We start from the raw sequence: 21,236 nt of genomic DNA, 5'->3' as shown, positions 1-21,236 counted from the left end.
TCGCTGAAGTGGGACGTTGCCCCTCGAAGGAGCTGCTAAAGGTAGTTCGGTGCTGAGCCAACGGGTTCCCGTGTGCTTGTAGCAGGGTCGCCTTGTCGATCAGAGAAGGCTGGCTGCTTGTGCACTCGTTTGCTGAATGATGGGAGAGCTTTGTTGAAGTTCGGTTGAGTCTTGGCTGGCTTAAACCACTGGAACAGAGTCGCTTGGAGGACTTGAGATCGTTGGAGTTGAAACTTGGGCCGTGTTGGAGAAGTTAGATGGTAGAGCCACTGCGTGTGGTCGGCCGTGTAGCTGATGAAGCTTAGGGGTTGCTGTTGCAGTTCCGTTGAAGAGCCTTTGTTTGCTAAAGGCGTTGTAGGAGGTGCAGATTCGAGCCTTAGGTAGAGGTTTGCTAAGAGAACCTTTTGGCCCTTGAGCTGTTGTAGGAGCTCTGTAAGTCGCAGAGTTGCTTTGTTGATGAGATCTCTTCCTATCTCTCAGAGAAGAAAGCACTCATGAACCTCTCACAAGGTAGATCTCTCTCACTCAATGGAGATCCAGGGCTCATAAAGAAACTCTTTCTCACAAGAATGAACACTCAAAATCTCTCTCAAAATGGATAGACGGAAATTTTCTTTCAAATGATAGATGAAGATCTCTCATCGGAAGTGGACTCTCACGGAGAACACTCAGGAGAACTCTCAATCTCACAATCTGTCTCGCACTCTCAAGAATCGCAATGCCTCAGCGGAAGGCAAGGGAGCTCCATGACAAAATATGAAGAGGGGAGAGGAGAAGAGTGGAGATGAGGAGAGAGGGCACAGCTAGAGAGCACACCACAAATGACTAACTGTACACTAGATTTAGTTTAAAAAATAGAATATATACAAACCCTTTTAGGGTTAGGGTTAGGGAATCTAACCCTTTCCTTTATAGCACTCTATAAGGTTAGTGCTATGCACATATGATCACGTGATGGTGCTATGCACACACGATCACATGATGTTGAGCGTGAACTCTCAACATTGGCAAGGTATCACCAAGAGTGCTCATAGCAAATGAGAAACTTAGGTTTTCCATTTCAAAAATCTGTAATGCTGTCCACGCTTTAGTTGTATGTTGGCGTGAAAATTTGAAAAGCATAAGATTAGGTGGAAACAATGTTTATGCTTTAGTTATATGTTGTGGTGAAATTTTGAAAAGCATTAAGATTAAGTGGAAACAAAGCTTAGAGTAAACATGGAAACTATATACAATGAACGTGGACCATTTTCATTTTCACTTATAAAAAATATGTCCTCGATTTTGCAAACTTGCAAAAATGTTAGGCAATTTAGATATATTTTAAATTAAAAAAATGCAACGGTGAAGGAAAACCTTAAAATATTTGAAACCGGAAGTTTTGTGATTTGTGAAGAAAAAGGTTGTGTACTCTTATTCCATGAAATCAACCACACAACAGACGCCCATGTCCTCAACGTGTACAGCCAGCCTTGCAGCTTTGAGCCTCCCTTCCGACAAAGTTGTTTCTGCTCCTTAGCCACCTCGCTCGCTTGCCTCTAAACAGCTCCACAAGAGCTTCTCCTCGCCATTTCCTTCGCAGGAGCAACAGCGCCTTATTGCTTCATCTATAAGTCCCTCTGCTCAATTCTTAGGCGATAACTAGCGAAGGTAGTCTCCCCTCGTATATAGCTTCGATCCAACATGTGGGCAAGAGCAGTTTACTCCCTTTCTATCCTCTCCTTCGCCTGCCTTGCTCTCTATGCTTGTCTCTTGAGCCTCCCAAGTCGCTCGCTCGTTCCCTCGAAACTGGCCGTCTCGCAACGGTTTAACGTCTCCCTCAGTGCTGGGTCCTGTAATTGTTCTCTTGAGCATCCCCAATATGGCCTGCGTGGTGAGGCTGCGGATGCCCTCTTGATCGATTGTCGTTGTCCTATAATGACCTGCACTTCCGGGGCTCAACCGGAGGACGAGCCTGAACGAAAAGTGATCGTGAAAGAAGTCGTCCCCGAACCTTGCCCTCTAGTCAAGGAGGCCCCTCCCATTGTGACGAATGTCGAGGAACCTTGGTATGCTATGGGCAAGGTTTGGCATTACCCTGTGAAATTTCCTCGCTGTACGATGGATGCTTGTTTCAATTACTCCCGGTGCGAGAATCTGGACGAGGTCTTGATCTATAGTTACAACCATCCAACTCCCCCTGTTAGATACTTTGCTGGCATCAATAATACGAGATGGCATACGAACGACCCCGAGAGAGCGTGCCTCTTTTTCGTCTTCCTAGACACGCCCGGGTTGTACCGACCGGAGAAACATCCCAGTGAGCTACCACATTGGAATGGCGGGCTGAACCATGTTCTCATTACGTTCACAGATAAGTGGTTAACGAAAGGGCCTAATCCAGAAAGCATAGGCTTCGCTTCGGTGATGATCTCGGATATACATGAAACGACTTACAGACCAGGCTTCGACGTGAGCATCCCGTTGCCACCGTACAGGCGTCTAGAACAACTCCGTCATGTTAAGCCGTTTGAGAGGAAATATCTCCTTACGTTCAGAGGATTAAGATACCTTAGCATGGACATGACAGGGGAGGGCGTGCTGAGAAGTTACGAGTCTTTTAGGGGAATACACAATGGTGAGGACATAATCGTGGCAACGAATTGTAAGCACCCTGGGAACGATGGGCACAGGAAGCGCGATCCGTCTCTTGGAGCTCATTGCGATGAGGATGATGCAGCGTTTGGTCAGTACGACTTCAATGAGCTGATGAATTCAACATTTGGTCTGGCTCCAGCAGGCAGGCAGCCCAGCTCTTACAGATTTGCAGAGATCCTGAGTGCCGGGTCGATACCAGTGCTCATAGCCGACAACTACGTGAAGCCTTTCGATGACTTGGTGCAATGGCATCGTTGCATCCTGCAGTTTCCTTCCTCTGAGATGCACAGGATCGTTCCTGCAGTGAGAGCGATGAGGAGAGAGGAAGTGGAAAGGAGACAGCGCTACTGCATAGATGTGTATGACGAGATGTTTGCAAGCGACAAGGCACTTCTAAGGGCAGCCATCGGAGCTCAGAAGGTGAGGTTCATGGGTGCCTTCCCCGCATGGACAGAATATGAAGACGACCATCAAAACTAGTATTCCTTCTTCTCTACCTGTTGTCCTTTTTGGGTAGCCGGATGAAAAGCAATTTGTCCCATTGACTATCGCTAATGCTGGGCAGAGTTCATATATTGTAAAAGGGGCTCACCTCGTATAATGTAAAGGGGCCAGTACTATGCACCACTAGGAAGGGCTTTCCCCTATTGATTTTTCCAAGTTTTTGCAAATCTAAACGCATCGCATGGGGAATTTTTTAAAAGAGGAAAAAATTTAGCTTGGTCCAAAAACATACATATCCAATACCAAGGGCATTACCATGCCACTTGTTGACCACCTCAACTTTTAATAGGAGCTTGATGCCCCCCCTCCCCCCTTTTCATCCCCCTTTACTTGGTCTTCCCACGGATAGAAAGAAGAGATGTTGATATTCGCAAGGCACCCACCCCTTTATTGGCCCCTTTACCCTATTACTATGAACAACGAGAAGAATGACTATATTGTCATTTTTAAGTCCTCATGAAAGAAAATAATATCAACCATCATGTGCACCATGTCCAAACTTTGAAAAGAAAAGGAAAAAGTGTGTTCTAGATCCTTAGTTCCTCCCTTTCTATCATGCCATTTACTTGACGATCTTCCCTTTCTATATATCATGCCATTTGCTTTGGTGGCTAGTTTTCGTTCCATTAAGTTTTCTGATGTACTTACCATGATTGTCCCAAACTCTCTAGTCTTAGGCTTTCAAAATTGTGATTTTCTAGAGACATGGTCAATCTACTCCTGTATTGATATATATAGTGAATTGGTAGAGTGGTTTTCAATATTTGTGTGACAGCCTTTGATGAAAGATGCTATCCAAAAAACATTGACTCCTAGCCTTGGATGAGGTTTGTCGAGGATTGTCTTGTATTGCTTTAGGACAAGGTTTAAGGAAGGGTTCGATGATAAGATGTGTGTAGTGGGGGAGAGGTGGGGGATAATAAATCTTTTGGATTTTGGTAGGATTGCTCTTCTTGATTCCAATAGATTAGATGATTATCTAATAACTATCAACAACTACATCACTCTTGTTATATTTAGAGACTCATCCAATATTGGCAACATAACCATGTATAGGAAGAATGGATCATATGTAGTCGGGCTCATATGGAACGTAGTACTAAATGGTAATGAGCACTAAATTGCTAATGAGGACTAAAAGCAAGAGCGTGATGACCATGCATCATGATAAAAGTCAGATTATGTTGATGTAGTTGGTGTTGAGGGGTCAATGTTTGCTTGGGTGTAGCCAATCGCAGAACTATTTTTGGGGCCATTTTGAGACCACGACACAATGCGCTTTTGGGTGAATATATTTCCAACGTCATGAAGACGCACTGGTGTAATAATGAGACGTAATCTATTTGTTTTGGACAATGCATAGCTCGACACACAGCATCTCTGCATTGCTTTGTGCAACATAGTCTCTGGCTTACGCTGCCTAATCACTTATCATCGTGTAGCCTTTTGTCGCAACTTTGCCACCTGTCACTGGGCACTGCACCCATGCAGATCATTAAAATTGAAGGTTGTCTTGGAGAGACCACCATGCTAGTTCTTGGTATAATAATTAGATGCAATCTATCATTTTGAACACTCTCACACCGCAGTCTCTGACATGACCACTTGTCATCGTGTAGCCTTTTGTCGCATCTTGCAAATCATAGATTGGCTTGGAGAGACCACTGGGCTGGTTTTTGGCATAATAATGAGATGCAATCTATCATTCGGAGCATCGCCTCAGCACAATCTTTGGCCTGACGACCTATCATCGCCAAGAATTCAAGGTTGTCTTGGAGAGACCACTACGCTGGTTCTTGGAGTTATCACTCCGTTACCTATTTTTACATACTATAGGAGGAGGTCTATGACGACCAGTGCATTGGCAAACAGAAGGAGATCTATGAAAGCCACTGCGCTGGTTCTTGGAGTTATATATTTGTGTACCAAGGAAAATGTATTTCATTGTGCAACCAAGCAAAATGCAATTGATGATATGACCCTTGAGGGATCCCCTTTAGGGGCAAGGACCATATCGACATGCCATTCTTGTCTAGTGACATCCTGGATATTGTATAATGCATGTCGATATGGCCCTTTCTCCTGGAGGGGACCCCTCAAGGGCCATATCATGAATTGCATTTTCTAAAAGGTTAATTGTATTTTTCTAGATGTATCTCCATGCAACCACAACAATGGGTTGTTGGAGTTATTTTAGCGCTATTTTGGTCATAAACCAAGGAAATTGTAGTCCTTCTTTCCTAGTATTTTACTCCTTGTCGTAGTAAATCTAAATGAGGTAAAAGGTATAATTTATCGAGTAAAAATTGAGCAAAAGAGATTACAATGTACATTTACATCCAATAACAGGTTATATAAAAATTATCAACTTATACCAAGCAAAAATTGCATTAGGGGAGAATCGGGGTCTCAAAAGGGCCTCATAAGGAATGGATTAATAAATGGATTAGTCCTTCCTCCCCCTCCCTCCCTCCTCCATGCTTGCTCCTCCTCCCCTCCCCCTGCCTCCTCCTCCATCATTGCTCCTTCTTCCCCCTCCCTCCTTCTCCTCCCTCCTCCCTCCCTCCTCCTCCATGCCTACTCCTCCTCACCCTCCACACTTGCTGGTCTGCCCTCCTTTCCTCCTCTTCAACTATTGGTCCTCCTTCCCCCATCCTCCTCCTCCTTGCCCTCTGTCTTCCTACGTGCTGCTCCTTCAAGCTTGCATCTCCACACCGTCTCCTTCTCTACACTCCTTTACTCATGGCACCATTTGAGGATGTCTCCAATAAGTACCAGGTTCACTTAGAGTTGGAGGCTAAATATGCAAGCACACATAGTTTGGGATTGAGGGGAGCTTCCAAAATCCACAGTCTTCATTCGCAAAGAAACAAGCATTTCGACCTTTGGGTAGAAAGATCCTTGTATCCTTTGATCTTGCCAACCAAAAGAGCCCTCCTTTCCATACAATGCATGAGCTAGTTCAGTTTGTTGGAAATGGACATGCAGGGTTGCTCGGTTATTGCAATCGGTTAAACAATGCTCAATCAATGGCTATGCAAGCAAGCGAGATGCGCAGAGCCCAAGTAGAGATGCTAGCACATTTAGGAAATAGCACCATTGTTGCAATGCATAGCTCTATGCAGCATCTTCAAAGGAAGAACCAGGATCTTCATGATAAAGCCAAAGCATTGGACTTGGAGTGACATAAATTAGAAGAGTCACTCTATAAGCTAGATGAATCCAAAAGAGGCAAGGAAGTATCTATATACAATCAAGTTCGATGAGCCATAGAGAAGGAACGAGAGAAGGTAGAAGAACGAGTGCAAAAGGTGAAAGAAACACCTTTGGGATTGAAGGAGAGGAAAAGAAGGTAGTTACATAACATGGATGCATTGGCACCCACTGGTGGTGCTAGAAAGAGGAGAGTCCGGGCTACAAGGTTGGTTATCAAATGTTCCAATGAAATTACACTCTTTAGTGCTACATTGTTTGTGACTAAGTTTTTCTTGTGTTCTTCTTTAGGAACTTCATGGAAGATATGATGGGAAGAATAGACAGGGATGATATTGCCTGTTCATATGCTCTAGCTAGTTTATTAATGTCAAGTGATGTCATTGTGATACTAAGGGATCCAAGACATAAGCGCTTATGTGTGCAAGTTGCTAAAGAGGTGATGAAGGACTTCAAGGATATTGTGGATGCAAAGGATATGCTTGCAGCTTGTGATACTGCCGGTGTAAGTCGTGAAGCTTACACATCTGTTTTCAAAATTTTCAAGTCTGCTAATTTGGAAAAGTATAAGAAGCCTACAGCGCCCCTACCCACACCTTGGTCTGTGAGACGTGCACGGCGAGAAACAAACCAATGTGTAAGAGAAATACTTGGAGGGTACCATTGCATAAGGGGCACAATGACTTGGAAGAGTAAAAAGAAATCTGGCTTGCAAACCTTTGAGATGAATGCTTTCAACAATTTCTACTTAGATGTTGAGAAACTGTAACAAGCAATGGCCAAATTCTATGGCATGAGAGAAGATGGTAAGAGAAAATCCATTATAGCATTGCACTTTACTTAGTTCATTTCCTATATCATGTTTATCCTAACAATTTCTCTCTTTTGTTGTACAGATTGCAATGGAAAGCTCATATTTGATAAAAATGGATGAAGCTCAATTGGTGAAAGAACACAAGTTAGAGAGAGTGAGCATCTACATTATGAATAAAGGCTTAGCCTTTGTTCAAGGGAATGAAGAAGTAGAGCAAGATTTCTCAGTGCAATCAGAGAAAGATATATGGTGGCTTGTAGCATTTGAGACTTCAAAAGTGCCATGAGACAGTGAAGTGGGTTCTATATAGAATAGGACTCAATCGATGATCTGAAGACAAGAGGAAGGGAAAACATTGAGAGTCGATGGCCATGGAATCTACTATCTCAAGATAGAAGCATTCAAATGCGATGCCTCCTGCTCGCCTACACCCTTTGCCTAAATTAGACGAAAATGTTTGGGAGACTGTATCCATCATCACTGCTTGGAACATCTAGGTTACCCATAGAGTAGTTTTGTGATGGGAGGGCATCAGGTTCCCCCAACAACCACCCTTGTCACTATTTGGATGGAAGAGAAGGGAGGGGTGTGGGGTGGGGCTAGGGGAGGGGTGGAGTGATAGCAAGGGTGGGGGGAGGGGGGGATGGGGGGTATGGGGGAGGGCGACGGGTGTGGGTGGGGCAAGTAGGGGGAGGGCAATGGGAGGGAGGGCAACAAGGGTGGGGGGGGTTGGAGGGGTTAGGGCAGGGGGAGGGGCATGATGAAACCCTAAATGTAATTAAAAGGGGTGTCAAAACATGATGGGCCTATATAAAACGTTTTTAAAAACCCTAACTCTCATTATTCAATGGCAAGAGTGAAGAATACTACTAGACCCACAGGATGTCGCCTCCACCCTTCCTCCTCTAGCTCCACCACCTTCATGGCATGTGTGCACAGAAACCTCCCCTGACTCTTGTGAGCCTTCCCCCAACTCTCCTGAGGTCTCCCAAAACTCTCGTGAGCCCTCTCCCAAGTCTTGTGAGCCCACTCCCCAGTCTCGTGAGCCTTCTCCTCCTCCCAAGTCCCGTGAGCCCACTCCCCAATCTCGTGAGCCCACTGAACCTTCCCCTCAGCCTTCCCCTTAGCCTCAGCCTTAGCTTGACCCTCAACCTTCCCCTTAGCCTTCCCCTCAACCTTCCCCTCGGCCTTCCCCTCAACCTTTCCCTTGGTCTTCCCCTCCCCATGAGAGCACTCCCTTGATCGAGCAACATATCTTTCAGAACCTCCCTTCCCCTCAGCCTTCCCCTCCCCATGAGAGGACTCCCCTGCACAAACAAAATGTATTCGATAACCTCCCGGACATAGAGAGGCTTCCTGAGGGCCAATAGACTGCTAGGAAGAGCACAATCTTCCCTCATAGTGATACAACCCATCATAGAAATGGTACCTGTGCCCACCATGAAGAGGGTAAAGAAGACGTCGATGAAGCCTCATCCCAAAGCAGGACAAAGCTCAGGACATCCGCGAGAGGAGGTTTCAGAGGAGGATCAACACAGACAAGAGTAGCGGAAGAAATTCAAGGTAGACAGGAGGCTGTGGGATCATGTTTGGGTACTTGTAAAGCCTCCACCACGAGTCAAGAAGCTGTACAAAGCAAAGCCAGGAGCTTGGGCTCTAAGGGAGATCAAACAAATGAAGAAGACCACCAACAACGTGATCCCATGTGTTGCCTTCCAATGTGTTGTACGAGAGATAGCACATGGATACAAGGACAACATGCGTTTCAGCAAAAGAGCTATGGAGTCACTCCAAGAGGCTGTGGAGCAAGTGATCACTGCTCTATTCGAGGACACCAACTTGTGTGCCATCCACACAAAGCACGTGATGGTCATGGACAAGGACATGGCTCTGGCAAAGCGGCTACGGAGTGACCCAAGCTTGAAGCCCTAGATTCTCTTGTAGCCCACTCTTAGGACTTAGACCACCCCCTGCCCTTGAAGGCACTATCTTGTATCTAAGGCCCAAGGGCCAATCTTTTTTAATAAAATATATCCACATTCTCTACATTATCGCATTGTTGTGTATTCTCCATTTCTATGATTGAAGTAACTGACCATTTTAATGTAAGTTTTGAGTTCTGTCAAATCCTGAAGGAATTTCACTATCGCACAGAAGGGAAAAGTATCCGAGACATCGCCAGGACCCTAGAAAGCTCAAAACCCATGACGACATGAATTTGGGCATTCTGGCGACGTCTTGGACACTTTTCCTTTCTATGCGATGGTGAAATTCCTTCAGGATTTGATAGAAATGAACTTTTGATATCTAGAATTCGTGAAAATGATACTAAATTAGCTAGAAATGTATTAAATTAATGTAAGAAAATAATACGTATGTGCTCAACAGATAACAGGATCTCGTACGCAAGAGAAAAAATAGATAGTATAGAGAATAAAAAATTTGATTACTATAGAACTGATACAATAGATGGTGCTGCCTCCCAACTGTGCACTCCTGTGAAAGAAGCTTCGATGGCAAGCTGGAAACAGTAGAGGATGGAGGCTACATGCTAAGGAATTAGGGTTGCTGTAGCCAGTGATGAAATGGGCTTCACGGGCTTGCTCTTATATAGCTACCAGTTGTAGTCGGTTAGAGCCAATTGGGTGACTGACCCAGTCCGCCCAAATCGGCCGACTAGGGGTCGGTCCCAAAATAGGCCATTGACCACACGATAGAACTGGTGCACAAAATAGAGCAACTAACCTACGGTCTCTGTTTGGACCACAGCCATCTGGGATCATCTGGGACTCCAAACGGGCCCTGCAACTTGAGAGTGGGCTACCTTGGGAAATGCTCTGTCTACCCTTAGTGCGGTCAGTCATGGGATGCCTTCCCGCACTTGCATGTAGCCTAGTTGGCTGTGTGCCAACTCCGTCCAGCCATCAGGCCACACATGGCCCCCATTTGGTGTTCAAACTAAGACTTACGCGATAACCGAGCTACTCAAATGCCTTCTCCTCATATGGGGCCTTACAAGTAGAGTTAGCTGGTTCCTGCATAGTTACATGAGAGTGGAGCATTGATATCTAACACCCCCCCTCAATGTCCACCCGCAAGTGAACTTACTTTTTCGGCCCAATGCCAAGTCGATGAAGATGCCTCTCCAGCAAGTCTCTTCCAAGAGCCTTCGTGAAGATGTCCGCAGCATTCTTTGTAGTCGAACAATACACCAAGTCGACCTCTCCATCCATGATGAGCTCGCGTACAAAGTGATATTGAATCTCAATGTGTTTTGTGCGAGCATGGAACATAGGGTTCTTTGCAATCGCCATGCAGCTCTGATTGTCACATGATAACTGCGTAGGCTTGTTCTGCATTGCACCCATGTCCCCTAAAATTCTCCTCAACCATACTACCTCGCAAGAAGAAAAGCATGCTGATTTGTACTCAGCCTCGGTAGAAGAAAGAGCAACTATGGGTTGCTTCTTGTTGACCCATGACACAACTCCAGATCCAAGTGAGAAACAGTAACCTGTCACTGATCTCCTGCTGTCCACGTCTCGTGCCCAATCCGAGTCACAGAATCCGGTCAAGATGTTGCCCTTGGTATAGGTGATGCCATAATCAAGTGTGCCTTTGATGTATTTCAGCACCCGCATCCTTGCCCTCTAATGGTTCTCTCGGGGCTTATTGGAAAACCTGCTTAGTACACCAGTCGCAAAGTTGATGTCCGGCAGTGTATTGCACAAGTAAATCAAACTGCCCACAAGCCTTCTGTACTTTGCTTCATCCACCAGTGGTGATGAATCCTCGTTTGAGAGCTTCACGTTAACCTCCATAGGGACACCAACTGTCTTGCACTTAGCCATGCCAAATGCCTTCAGTATCTCTCCAGCATACTTCAGCTATGAAATGATCTGTTTCGACTCTTGCCAAACTTCAATCCCCAAACAGAAATGCATTTGTCATTTCAAACTCTCTTCCTAGCAAATGCTTTGTTTATGAGATCTTCTCTTCAGGTTCCCTGTTATGACAAGGTCGTCCACATAAAGGACCACAATCATACACTTGCCTCCTCTCAAGATATACAAATTTGCATCAGATGGGCTCCTCCTGAACCCATTTTGTAGAAAGTAGGCATCAATTCGCTAGTACCACGCTTGTGGGGCTTGTTTCAGCCCGTAAAGTGCCTTCTTTAGTTTACAGACTTTACCTTCTGAACCGGGGATCACAAAACCTGGTGGTTGTTCCACGTGGTGGTTCCACGTATACCTCCTCCTTGAGATCCCCATTCAGAAAGGCGGATTTTACATTCATCTGAAACACGGGCCAACTTCCCTGGGAAGCTAAAGCCAAAACACTGCGAATTGTGGTTAGTCGAGCTGTGGGAGCAAAAGTATCTTGATAATCAAAACCATGTACCTGTGCGAATCCTTTTGCCACGAGCCGAGCCTTGTACTTATCCAACGTGCTATCGGACTTGTACTTGGTCTTGTACACCCACTTGGTGCCGATTACCTTGCATTTTGGTGGTTGATCCACAAGGTCCCAAGTGTTGTTCTTTATTATGGAGCCATACTCTGACTGCATAGCCTCCATCCACCTATCATCTCCCTATGCCTCTTCAAGACACGGGTTCATTAGCATGGATCACCTCTGTCATCAAAGCATAGTTGACCAAGTGTTCCTGCGCCCTTCTTTGCTCCTCTAATCTCTTGGACGGCGGTGTTCGGATGGTTCCTCCTTAATGGCTAGAGGCTCTCTGCCGTCCAAAAGCTGCTTTACCCACTTCGAGAATGGCCGTTGCCCTTGTGGTTCTACAGGCTCTTCTTCATCTTCTTTATCTTGAATCCTCCCAAGCACCATTGGGGGAGTTCGGTTTGCTGTTGGTGGTGTTACTGGATGGATATCTTGGTCCTAGTTGTCTAGGAAGGAAGCATCCTCCTCCAATTGATGCAGCTGTTCTGAGAAGACCACATCACGACTTACTATTACCTTCTTGTTAATAGGGTTATAGAGACGGTAACCCTTCGCCTCTTCACTGTAGCCCAAGAAAATACACTTCCGGCTCGTTGGTTCCCATTTGGTCCTGTTAGCATCAGGGACATGCACAAAACAGTCACATCCAAAAACTCTGAAGTGTGTCGCTGAAGGTTTCTTACTAGAAAAGGCCTGCAGTGGAGTCATCCCATTCACAACCTTCGTGTAGCTACGATTCAGAATGTAACTGTAGTGTTACATGCTTCAGCCTAGAAAGCCTTTGGCAAATCTTTCCCTTTCATCATACTCCTACCCATTTTGCAGATGACACGCATCTTGCATTCTGCTACTCCATTTTGCTGTGATGTATGTGGCGGGGGTTTCTGCCTCTTGATCTCGTGACTTTTGCAGTAACTCTTGAATTCAGCCGATAGGAACTCTCCACCTCTGTCTTATCTCAATTTCTTCACCTTCCTCCCTGATTCTTTCTCAACCATTACATGCCATTCCTTGAACCTACTAAAAGCCTTGTCTTTAGTCTTCAAGAAGTATATCCATATCCTTCTACCGTAGTTGTCGATCAGCATCATGAAGTAATAGGAACCACCCAAAGCTTCCATCTCCATCTTTCTGCAGAGGTCCATGTGAACGAGCTCTAGAGGAGCCTTTGGCTTGCTGGCCTCTTTAGGAAAGGGCTGCCGATGCTGCTTGCCCATCATGCAAGCTTCACCTACATCGGGCAGATCTGTGCAATCATTCCACTTTTATGCATCTCCTTTAAAGAACTAAGGTTTAGATGACCAAACCTCTCATGCCACAGCTTAGTGTTCTTCACATTGGCTCGAGCATTGAAAGCTGAGAGTTCATAGATGTTGTTGCACCGTGTACCTTTACCAATGATCTTCCCTTGAAGATCCAAAATTTGTGCACCATTCTTATCAAATTGAACTTTGAGGTCTCGATCCATGATCGCAGAAATGGACAACAAGTTCCTCTTGATATCTGGCACATAAAGAACATCGGACAACTGTTTTACAACTCCATTTGACTTGAGAGAAATCGTACCTTTTTCTTTTGCTAGACATTTTGCATCATTGCCGACTGCTACCAAGATGTTATTCTGTACCGGCTGTAGAGAGGTATACCAATCCTTCCGACTGGTCATGTGGCATGATGCACTGTTAATGATCCAAGGTTCATCCATAAGTACATGAACTGCCTCTGTGCAAATCTCCTCAATTGCTACGAACAGCTCTACTGGTACTGCATGCACGCTATTGCTGGACTCTTTCTTTACTCTGTTCTCATCTGCAATCTTCTTTCGGCACTCATTCTGCTTGTGCCCTGCCTTGTTGCAATAGAAGCACTTGATCTTCTTCTTTCTCTTTTTATCATCAAAAGAAGATGGGTTACCAGAGTCCTTACCCTTACCTTTCTTTGATCTGGTCCAGAAAGCCGAATCTTCTCCAGTCCTCGTCTTTTGATGCATCTCCTCCTCTAGAAGCATCGTGCTGAAATCCTCAAAGTTGAGGGGCAGATTTCTATTATCCGTATTCGGTGCCATAACAAGACCATCGTACTTTGGTGGGAGAATCTGTATGCACCTTTGTGCTAGATTCTCGCTGGTGATGGTGATGCCAATCGCAGTCATCTGATCACGTAGATTCTTCACCCTGGTGATGAACTTCTCTACCGCTTCAGACTCAAACAATTTCTCGTTCGCGAGTTGAGTCTATAGATTTTGAATCCGTGTCTGATTCATGGTCTTGTACTGATTTTTCAAGACTATCCATGCCTCCTCCGCTGTGGTGACATGTTGAAATAACGCCATGACAGAATCACTTACACTGCAGACAATAGAACACAGCACATCTACATTTCTTCTTGTCCACGCGAGAATCTCATCTGCAGTTGGTACTATCTGTTGTCCTACATTGGCTGGATCCGATCTTGCAACCGGCCTCATGTCCACCCCAGTAGCAGTATCCGAAAGCTCGTATGCGCTTAGGATGGTCTTCATCTTGGACTTCTAGAGTGGATAGTTAGAGCCGTCCAACTTTCTGCTTTCGTCGAACGGTGGGATTCACAATCTTGCGGGCTGGGCCATCTCTCTCAATCTGCTCGCAAACAGAAACACATAACCAAATCTTCTTGCTAGAGTCCAGGCTCTGATACCATGTAAGAAAATAATACAACGTCTGTGCTCAGCAGATAGCAGGATCTCGTATGCAAGAGAGAAAACAAATAGTATGGAGAATCAAAAATTTGATTATTGTAGAACTGATACAATAGATGGCGTTGCCTCCCAACCGTGCGCTCTTGTGAAAGAAGCTTCGATGGCAAGCTGGAAACAGTAGAGGACAGAGGCTGGATGCTAAGGAATCAGGGTTGCTATAGCCAGTGATGAAATGGGCTCCACGGGCTTTGTTAGCCCTCTCTACTCTGAAGACTAACTCGAAACGCACTACTGCGACAGATTTACATGCGTAATCGAACTTCAGAACTGCGTATGAAAATTCATAGAGTAGAACAGTGATCGACAGAATCATTCATGATAAAACAATAAGGTAGATGCAATAGAATATCTGTATTACACTTCTCCGAGCAGTACAACACCGTACTCTCTGATACATAACAATGTTCCTCTTCTGATCACACTGATCCTTGCTCCGATCCTCATCAATGAGCCCCCTGAATGATCGCTCTCTTCTCTTTTATCTAACCGGCACACATAACTCCTTCACGGTTGCCGTGACGGTTGCCGTGATGGTTGCCGTGCCTCGTCAGTTCTCTGCCTGGTCCTAGAACTTCCGTCTTTTCATATCTCACTATAAACTAGATACAACGTATTAATGATAATGATCTAAGGACTCCCCCCTTAGTTCCTCTTTGCTGCTTTTGCCCTTAACACTTGGCACTCCCGGTGAATCGGATTCCGGATCCGCATCCGAACCCACCGGTTCTCCGCTACGGTTCATCCTCGACGTCGCCACTGTCATCGTCCGCCACCGCCGCTGCCGCCGCTGGAACTGCTGGAGCCGCCGGCGCCGGTACTTGTATTGCCAGAGCCGCTTACGCCGGTCGAAGTAAAGGTAGCTGCTGCGGGTTGAGAGCATGGGCATCCACAAAAATTTGGAGCTGTCCATAGAAAGGTGGTGCCGCCGCCCCCGCCTGCTGAGCTACTGCCGCCATCCGATGAATATAGCGGCATGCTGTCCGCAGGTCGACCAACATAGCTGCTCTCTCAACATGACTCGTTCTCCGCAGCTGTTGTAGCTCCTCTTCATGCAGTCGGGTCTTCGCAGATAGAGCGAGTTCGAGATCGGTTATCCGCATACTGCGATCTGCTTTCTTCGCCACACCATCCATTCGTTTCATTACCCGCCCCAATTCCTTGGTTTGGGCACCTGTTGATTGTTCTGCCGTAGTAGCTCTGATCTTCAGCAAATCTGCCATGAGGCTCTTCACCTCAACTTCATGTTGATGGTGCTCTTCTTTCCGGGCGAGCTTGAGTGCCAACAGCTGAGATCTGGCATCGTCACACTGCTGTTGCACCACCGCGACGTGTTCTTGCAGCTGCAAAAATTGCCTTGCGTCAAAGGATTCCCCGTCCGCTGGCTCCGGAAAAGCTGCCACAAAAGCGGCTGCTGCGTCCGCTTGGGGTCGTGGCTTCATTGCGGGAACCTGTGCGATCTCAGGTCTTTTTCCTCTGGCCTTCGCTCTTCGGAGGGCTTCTTCCAGTTCGGCGATCCGTTTGACATGGCCTTCGGAAGAATCCACCGGTCCCGCCGCTGTCTGCTTCCCGAGAGTATTTGTCGATGTAGAACTTCCACCCTCCAGTTGTGCCGCAGTTTCCGTCACCGGTACTGGTGGTAAAAATGCTGTTCCTGCGCCCCCTCCCGCCGGATCATCCTCATCCCTCCGGGCCAACCGTCGATCGAGAGGCCTGCAAGCCCGCTCTAGCTCTACTCGCAATTGACGTTGATGATCAAGAAAAATACCCTGCATCTCTGCGACGAAGGCTTCCGATAAATCCAACAAAAGTGCCTCGTCCAGCATGCGTGTAGAGCTAGAGGGTTGCCGGTACCCCATCACTTCCGCTTCCAACAACTGCACCCTGGCGGTCGCAGTTGTAGCCTTCTCCGTCAATTGTTCCTAGGTTCTTGAGTTTGGGCGACAATCGCCGTCCTTGCTTCCTCCATATCCTGCTGTCGCCGTGCATCCATCTGTTGGAATTGTAACAACTGCTCCTGCAGCTGTTGATTGCGTTCGAGCAGCCTGGCATTTTCCTGGCGCAACCTCGCCTCATTCTCCTCCAGCTGCCCCTTCTGAAAACATTGGAGCAAGCGCTCCGCCAACCGTTGTGCCGTGACCAGATCATATGTCTCCACCGGCGGAGATAGCTGCAGCTCACCACTCCCCCTTGGGACTACACGGGTTTCCTCCTGACATGCCTGTCTCCCCGAACTGTCCTCCCGAGTGTGGACTGAGCTTTCCCCTTGCAAGGCCTCCGCTTCCGGGCGGGTTTTCTTCAACATTGCTCCTTCCGGCACAAGAGCCAACTTTCTTTTCAATAAACTGGCCATGCGGCTCGATGTTGCTGAGACCGCTGGCCTACTCCTCTGGCTGCCCTGTGGAACTTCTGCCGGAACCACCACCGCAGGTACTACCGCCGTAACCTCCACCGCAGGTACTACCGGAGTCACCTGGTTCCTTGGCGTCAGAGCTCCCTCCGTTGTTGATCTTGCTGGTTCCACCTCCTTGGACTCCTTGTCCGAAGCATCGTCTGTGGACTCCTCCACCTCCACATACGACCCTGGGACTACCGGTTCCGCATCTGGTCCAAACAAAAGAAATAAGACTTGCCCCATCCGTGATGTTGCCGTGGGCTTCAAGAGCTTCTTGGCCACCTCCAGAATTCTGTCCGCCATCAGCTTCGCCCAGGGAACCGGTTTCCCTTGCTCCGCCCTCTAGAAATAGGTAAACTGGGCCTGTCCCAGGAGCTCTGCTTTCACCTTCTGCCAGAGTGCCTCTGCAATAAACTTGTAGCATGTCTTCTGCGAAGCATCCAGCTTCTTCATGTTGTACTCCCCCTTGCAACCTGCGCCGAGAGCTGCCTCCATGGCACTGCTGGTAAGCTTCGTGACTTTGCATGGACCATCCACCGCCGGCAAGTGCAACCGGGCCACTACCAGCTCCTTGCACAAGGTGAAAGTCTTTCCATACACCACGACCTTGCACCCGCGTGCAAGCTGCGCCAAGATATCTTGCGCCAATGGATGAACTGGTGTCGTAGCCCATGGCAAACCCGCGAACTCCACCAAACGAGTTCGTGTCAGCCAAGACTGCACAGCCTCATCCCCAACAGGTAACGGATTGATCAAATGGAAGACCACCATAGCGGCGAGAAGCTGGGATGCGAGGGAGAAGAGTTCTGGAAAACAAAGAGTTGGAAATAAGCCCCCTTTTGCTTCCAAATTGCCTTTTGGATGCCCTGGTGAACTCCTTGTTTGCATGCAACGATCAAGTGTCCCATCATCCTGATAAAAGCCGCACTTCGAAGATTCAGTAGATTGCATGGCGGCGTCCTCGCTCCGCGACACGAAGCTTTGCTCCCACCGTTTCTCGGAATAAAGTGAGTGATACCACACGTGCGTACTAATAGCCCCCATCATCGGTTTCTCCACCGAAATGGCTATAAATGCATTTGAAATGATCATCACAGGTGGTATCTCCGGAAATGGGTAAGGTGGCATGGGCCCTGTATATGGTCGGAGACGAAATCCATTTACCGGCTTCTGCAACAGCTCCCCCTGTAATGTTCCTAATCGGAACGTGCCGTCACCATAACGCTCCACCACCCAATACGGACCTCCCCACCGTAACTTCAGCTTACCCGGATGCGGACCCATCCGAGTGTTAAACAATATCACGGCATCTCTCCGTTTGAAGGTCTTCTTCTTTGAATGACGGTCCACCCAGACCTTCCGTCTGTCCTGGACTACCTGTGCAAGATACGCATTGTTGAACCGCTCCTCACCCAGCCGATCCAGCTGTTCAATCCTCCGGTCTACGGACTCGTCCCAGCCCAATTTCTCTGCCGCTGCAATCCGCAGACTCGGTACTAGGAATTCCATGGGGACCACTGCTTCAACTCCGTAAACCAACTTGAATGGCGTGAACCCCGTCGCAACCTTATAGGAAGTCCGGAACGCCCATAATGCGGAGTAAAGTTTTTCATCCCAATCTGTCCGATTTTCATTGACCAGCTTTTTCAGAATGACTAGCAACACCTTATTCGAGGACTCCGCCTGTCTGTTTGCCTGAGGGTAATACACTGTGGACTTCTTATGAATGATTAGGTGCCGGGTAACCAGTTCCCGTAACACCGCATTAAGGAAATGCCCACCTTGATCCGTGACGAGCTCAACCGGACATCCGTACCGTGTCATAATGGCTTCATAAAGGAATCTGGCCACAGCCTTTGCCGAATTATCCTTCAGTGCTCTGGCCTCCACCCATTTGGTACAGTAATCTGTCGCCACCAGGATATACCGGTTACCTGTCCTCCGCGCCGGTGGCGAAAACGGACCTACAAAGTCCAGCCCCCACTTCATGAACGGTTCGAGGGCCAGTATGGGATTATGCGGCATCCGGTCCCGACCTGATGGCTGGCCCAACCTCTGGCACACATCGCATCTTTTGACGAACCTATGCGCATCCCCCATTAATGTTGGCCACCACAGACCTCCTTGGAGTACCTTCCGTCCGGTTACTTCTCCTGCGAAGTGTCCACCGCTGATTCCTTGGTGAGCCTCTTCCAGGATGACCTCCTGCTCATGTGGGTATACACACTGTCGCAACACACCATCTAGCCCCTGCTTATACAATTGGTCAGCAATGATCCGGAAGTCTCTGCTCTTGAGCGCGAGCCGTTTCCGCTGGTCTCGCGACATTCCGTCGCGCATCTGGCCCGTGTCGACAAAGTGAAACATGTCGTCGTACCACGTCTTTGGAGCTGCCGGTACCACCGCCTCCAGTTCGAACAGCTGGGCATCCGGAAAATCGTCTTCCACACCCATCGGGTCTTCGCCAGATTCCAACCGCGAAAGGTAATCCGCTACGGCATGTGTACTTCCTGGTCGATGGACCACCGTGAAGTCGAACTCCTGTAAAAGCAGCATCCACCGGGCCAACTTTCCAGTGAGCTCGGGCTTGTGTACCAAATACAACAAGGCGGAATGATCCACATGAAACGTGAACCGATTCCCCAACAGGTAGTGACGAAACTTTGTTACGGAATAAATCATCCCCAATGCTTCCTGCTCCGTCGTAGAGTAATTCCGTTCGGCTTTTGACAACCTACGACTTGCATAATACACCGGTCGGAACCACTTGCTTGTCGCTTCCTGCATGAGGACACTACCAATAGCCACGTCCGAGGCATCCACGAAGACATGAAACATCTTCGTCCAATCTGGCGGCTGAACCACCGGTGCTGTCGCCAACATCAGTTTGAGCCGTCGAAAAGCTAAGTCACAAGCAGGAGACCAGACTACCGGTACTTTGTTGAGTTGGTCATACAGTGGTGTCGCCACATCCGCCAGATAGCGCAGCATTCGGCTGTGCCATTTAACCTGCCCTAGGAATCTCCCGAGCTGCTTACCGTTGCCAGGAACCTTTGCCTGCCGAATCGCTTCGACCTTCGCCGGATCTACCGCAATGCCTTCCGCCGAGACAATGCAACCCAGCAGCATACCGCTGCCCACGGCAAATGCACATTTCATAGGGTTCAGACACAACCGTGCCTCCCTACACCGGGTTAAGCATTTCTTCAGATGCTCAAGGTGCTGCTCGCGACCCCCAAAAACACTGAAATCGTCCAGAAATACCTGCATAAAGATTAGTAAATAATCATCAAATATTTCTTGGACCATGCGTTGAAATGTTGCCGGAGCATTCTTTAGCCCAAATGCCATCACCAGGAAAGCAAATGCTCCCCACTCCGTGATGAAGGCTGTTTTCTCTCGATCTTCTGGTGCCATCTGCACCTGGTTATACCCACTGAAGCCATCCAGAAAAGAATACATCTCGTGACCTGCCACTGTATCCAGCATAGTATCATTAAACGGCAAGGGAAACGGATCCGTGATTGTCGCCGCGTTAAGCTTTCTGTAGTCAACACAGACCCGCAACTTCAAATTCTTTTTCGGAACAATCACTATTGGCAAAAGCCACGTTGCACGGTCAACCGGATAGATAAACCCGACCTTTAGCAGCCTGTCCAGCTCCTCCTTCACCCTCTGGGCATAGTTCGGGTTCATTCTATACCGTTGTTGCCGAACCGGTATCGCATCCTTCTGCAGATTGATCCTGTGCTGATAGAATTTGGGATCGATGCCAAGCAAATCTGTGTAGTCCCAGGCGAACACGTCTTTGAAGGATTTCAGCAATGTCTCCAATTTTCCCCGAAATCCTTTATCGAGCTTCGCACTGACACGGACGTTCTTTGGCTCCTCCTCTGTCCCGAGGTTAAGATCCAGCAGCTCGTCTTCTTTGACCCTCCGCGAGCGACGGAGTTCCTGCTCGAAAACTTTTTCCGCCTCCGCCACTCCCGCTTCGTCCGGCATGTCTCCTGTGCCTTCCGGTAGACTCCCTTCGACTGGTTCTTTCGTGGAACTGGATGACTCCTGCATAGCCGAGGGAATCTGATGCTGATATTGCTTTAAAACGGCAACCACATTGACCTCGAACAAGCTTACCAGCTCCGTATTCCTACTGAAGTAGTCATCCTCCTCTTCGACCCCCATTCCGTCCATCATATGGATACCTTCCGCCATCGTCGGTCGGAATGGTGTCCTCAGCCCTTGTTTGGTATGTACCGAGAGCTTCAGCTTCTTTTTTCCTTTCCGAATGGTGATGCGGTCTGATTGCCAGTCTTGTTTCACACGGGCCTGCTGCAACCACGGTCTTCCGAGCAATAACGGGTATGACCCGCTAATATCCTCCATCCGGAGAATCACCGCAGCGATTTCGAACTTCACGCCGCAAACCTCCATTTTCAATCCACGGAGCAATCCTAACGGCTGCACTCTCCGTTGGTCTG

General features: G+C 47.7%; 1 protein-coding gene across 1 annotated transcript; it reads left to right on the top strand.

The window, feature by feature from the left end:
* The first annotated feature begins 1,549 nt into the window (after nucleotides 1–1,549).
* On the top strand, nucleotides 1,550–3,182 carry LOC147887605 (uncharacterized). Its single transcript, XM_087393898.1, has one exon. The coding sequence runs from the start codon at nucleotides 1,684–1,686 to the stop codon at nucleotides 3,115–3,117; it is 1,434 nt and encodes a 477-aa protein (XP_087250024.1). The 5' UTR covers nucleotides 1,550–1,683; the 3' UTR covers nucleotides 3,118–3,182.
* The last annotated feature ends 18,054 nt before the right edge of the window (nucleotides 3,183–21,236 follow it).

This window comes from Dipteris shenzhenensis, chromosome 22, assembly GCF_047967505.1.
Source record: "Dipteris shenzhenensis isolate YYH24624 ecotype China chromosome 22, Dip_SZ_1.0, whole genome shotgun sequence".
NCBI lineage: Eukaryota > Viridiplantae > Streptophyta > Polypodiopsida > Gleicheniales > Dipteridaceae > Dipteris > Dipteris shenzhenensis.
This window is presented reverse-complemented; position numbering and strand designations above follow the sequence as displayed.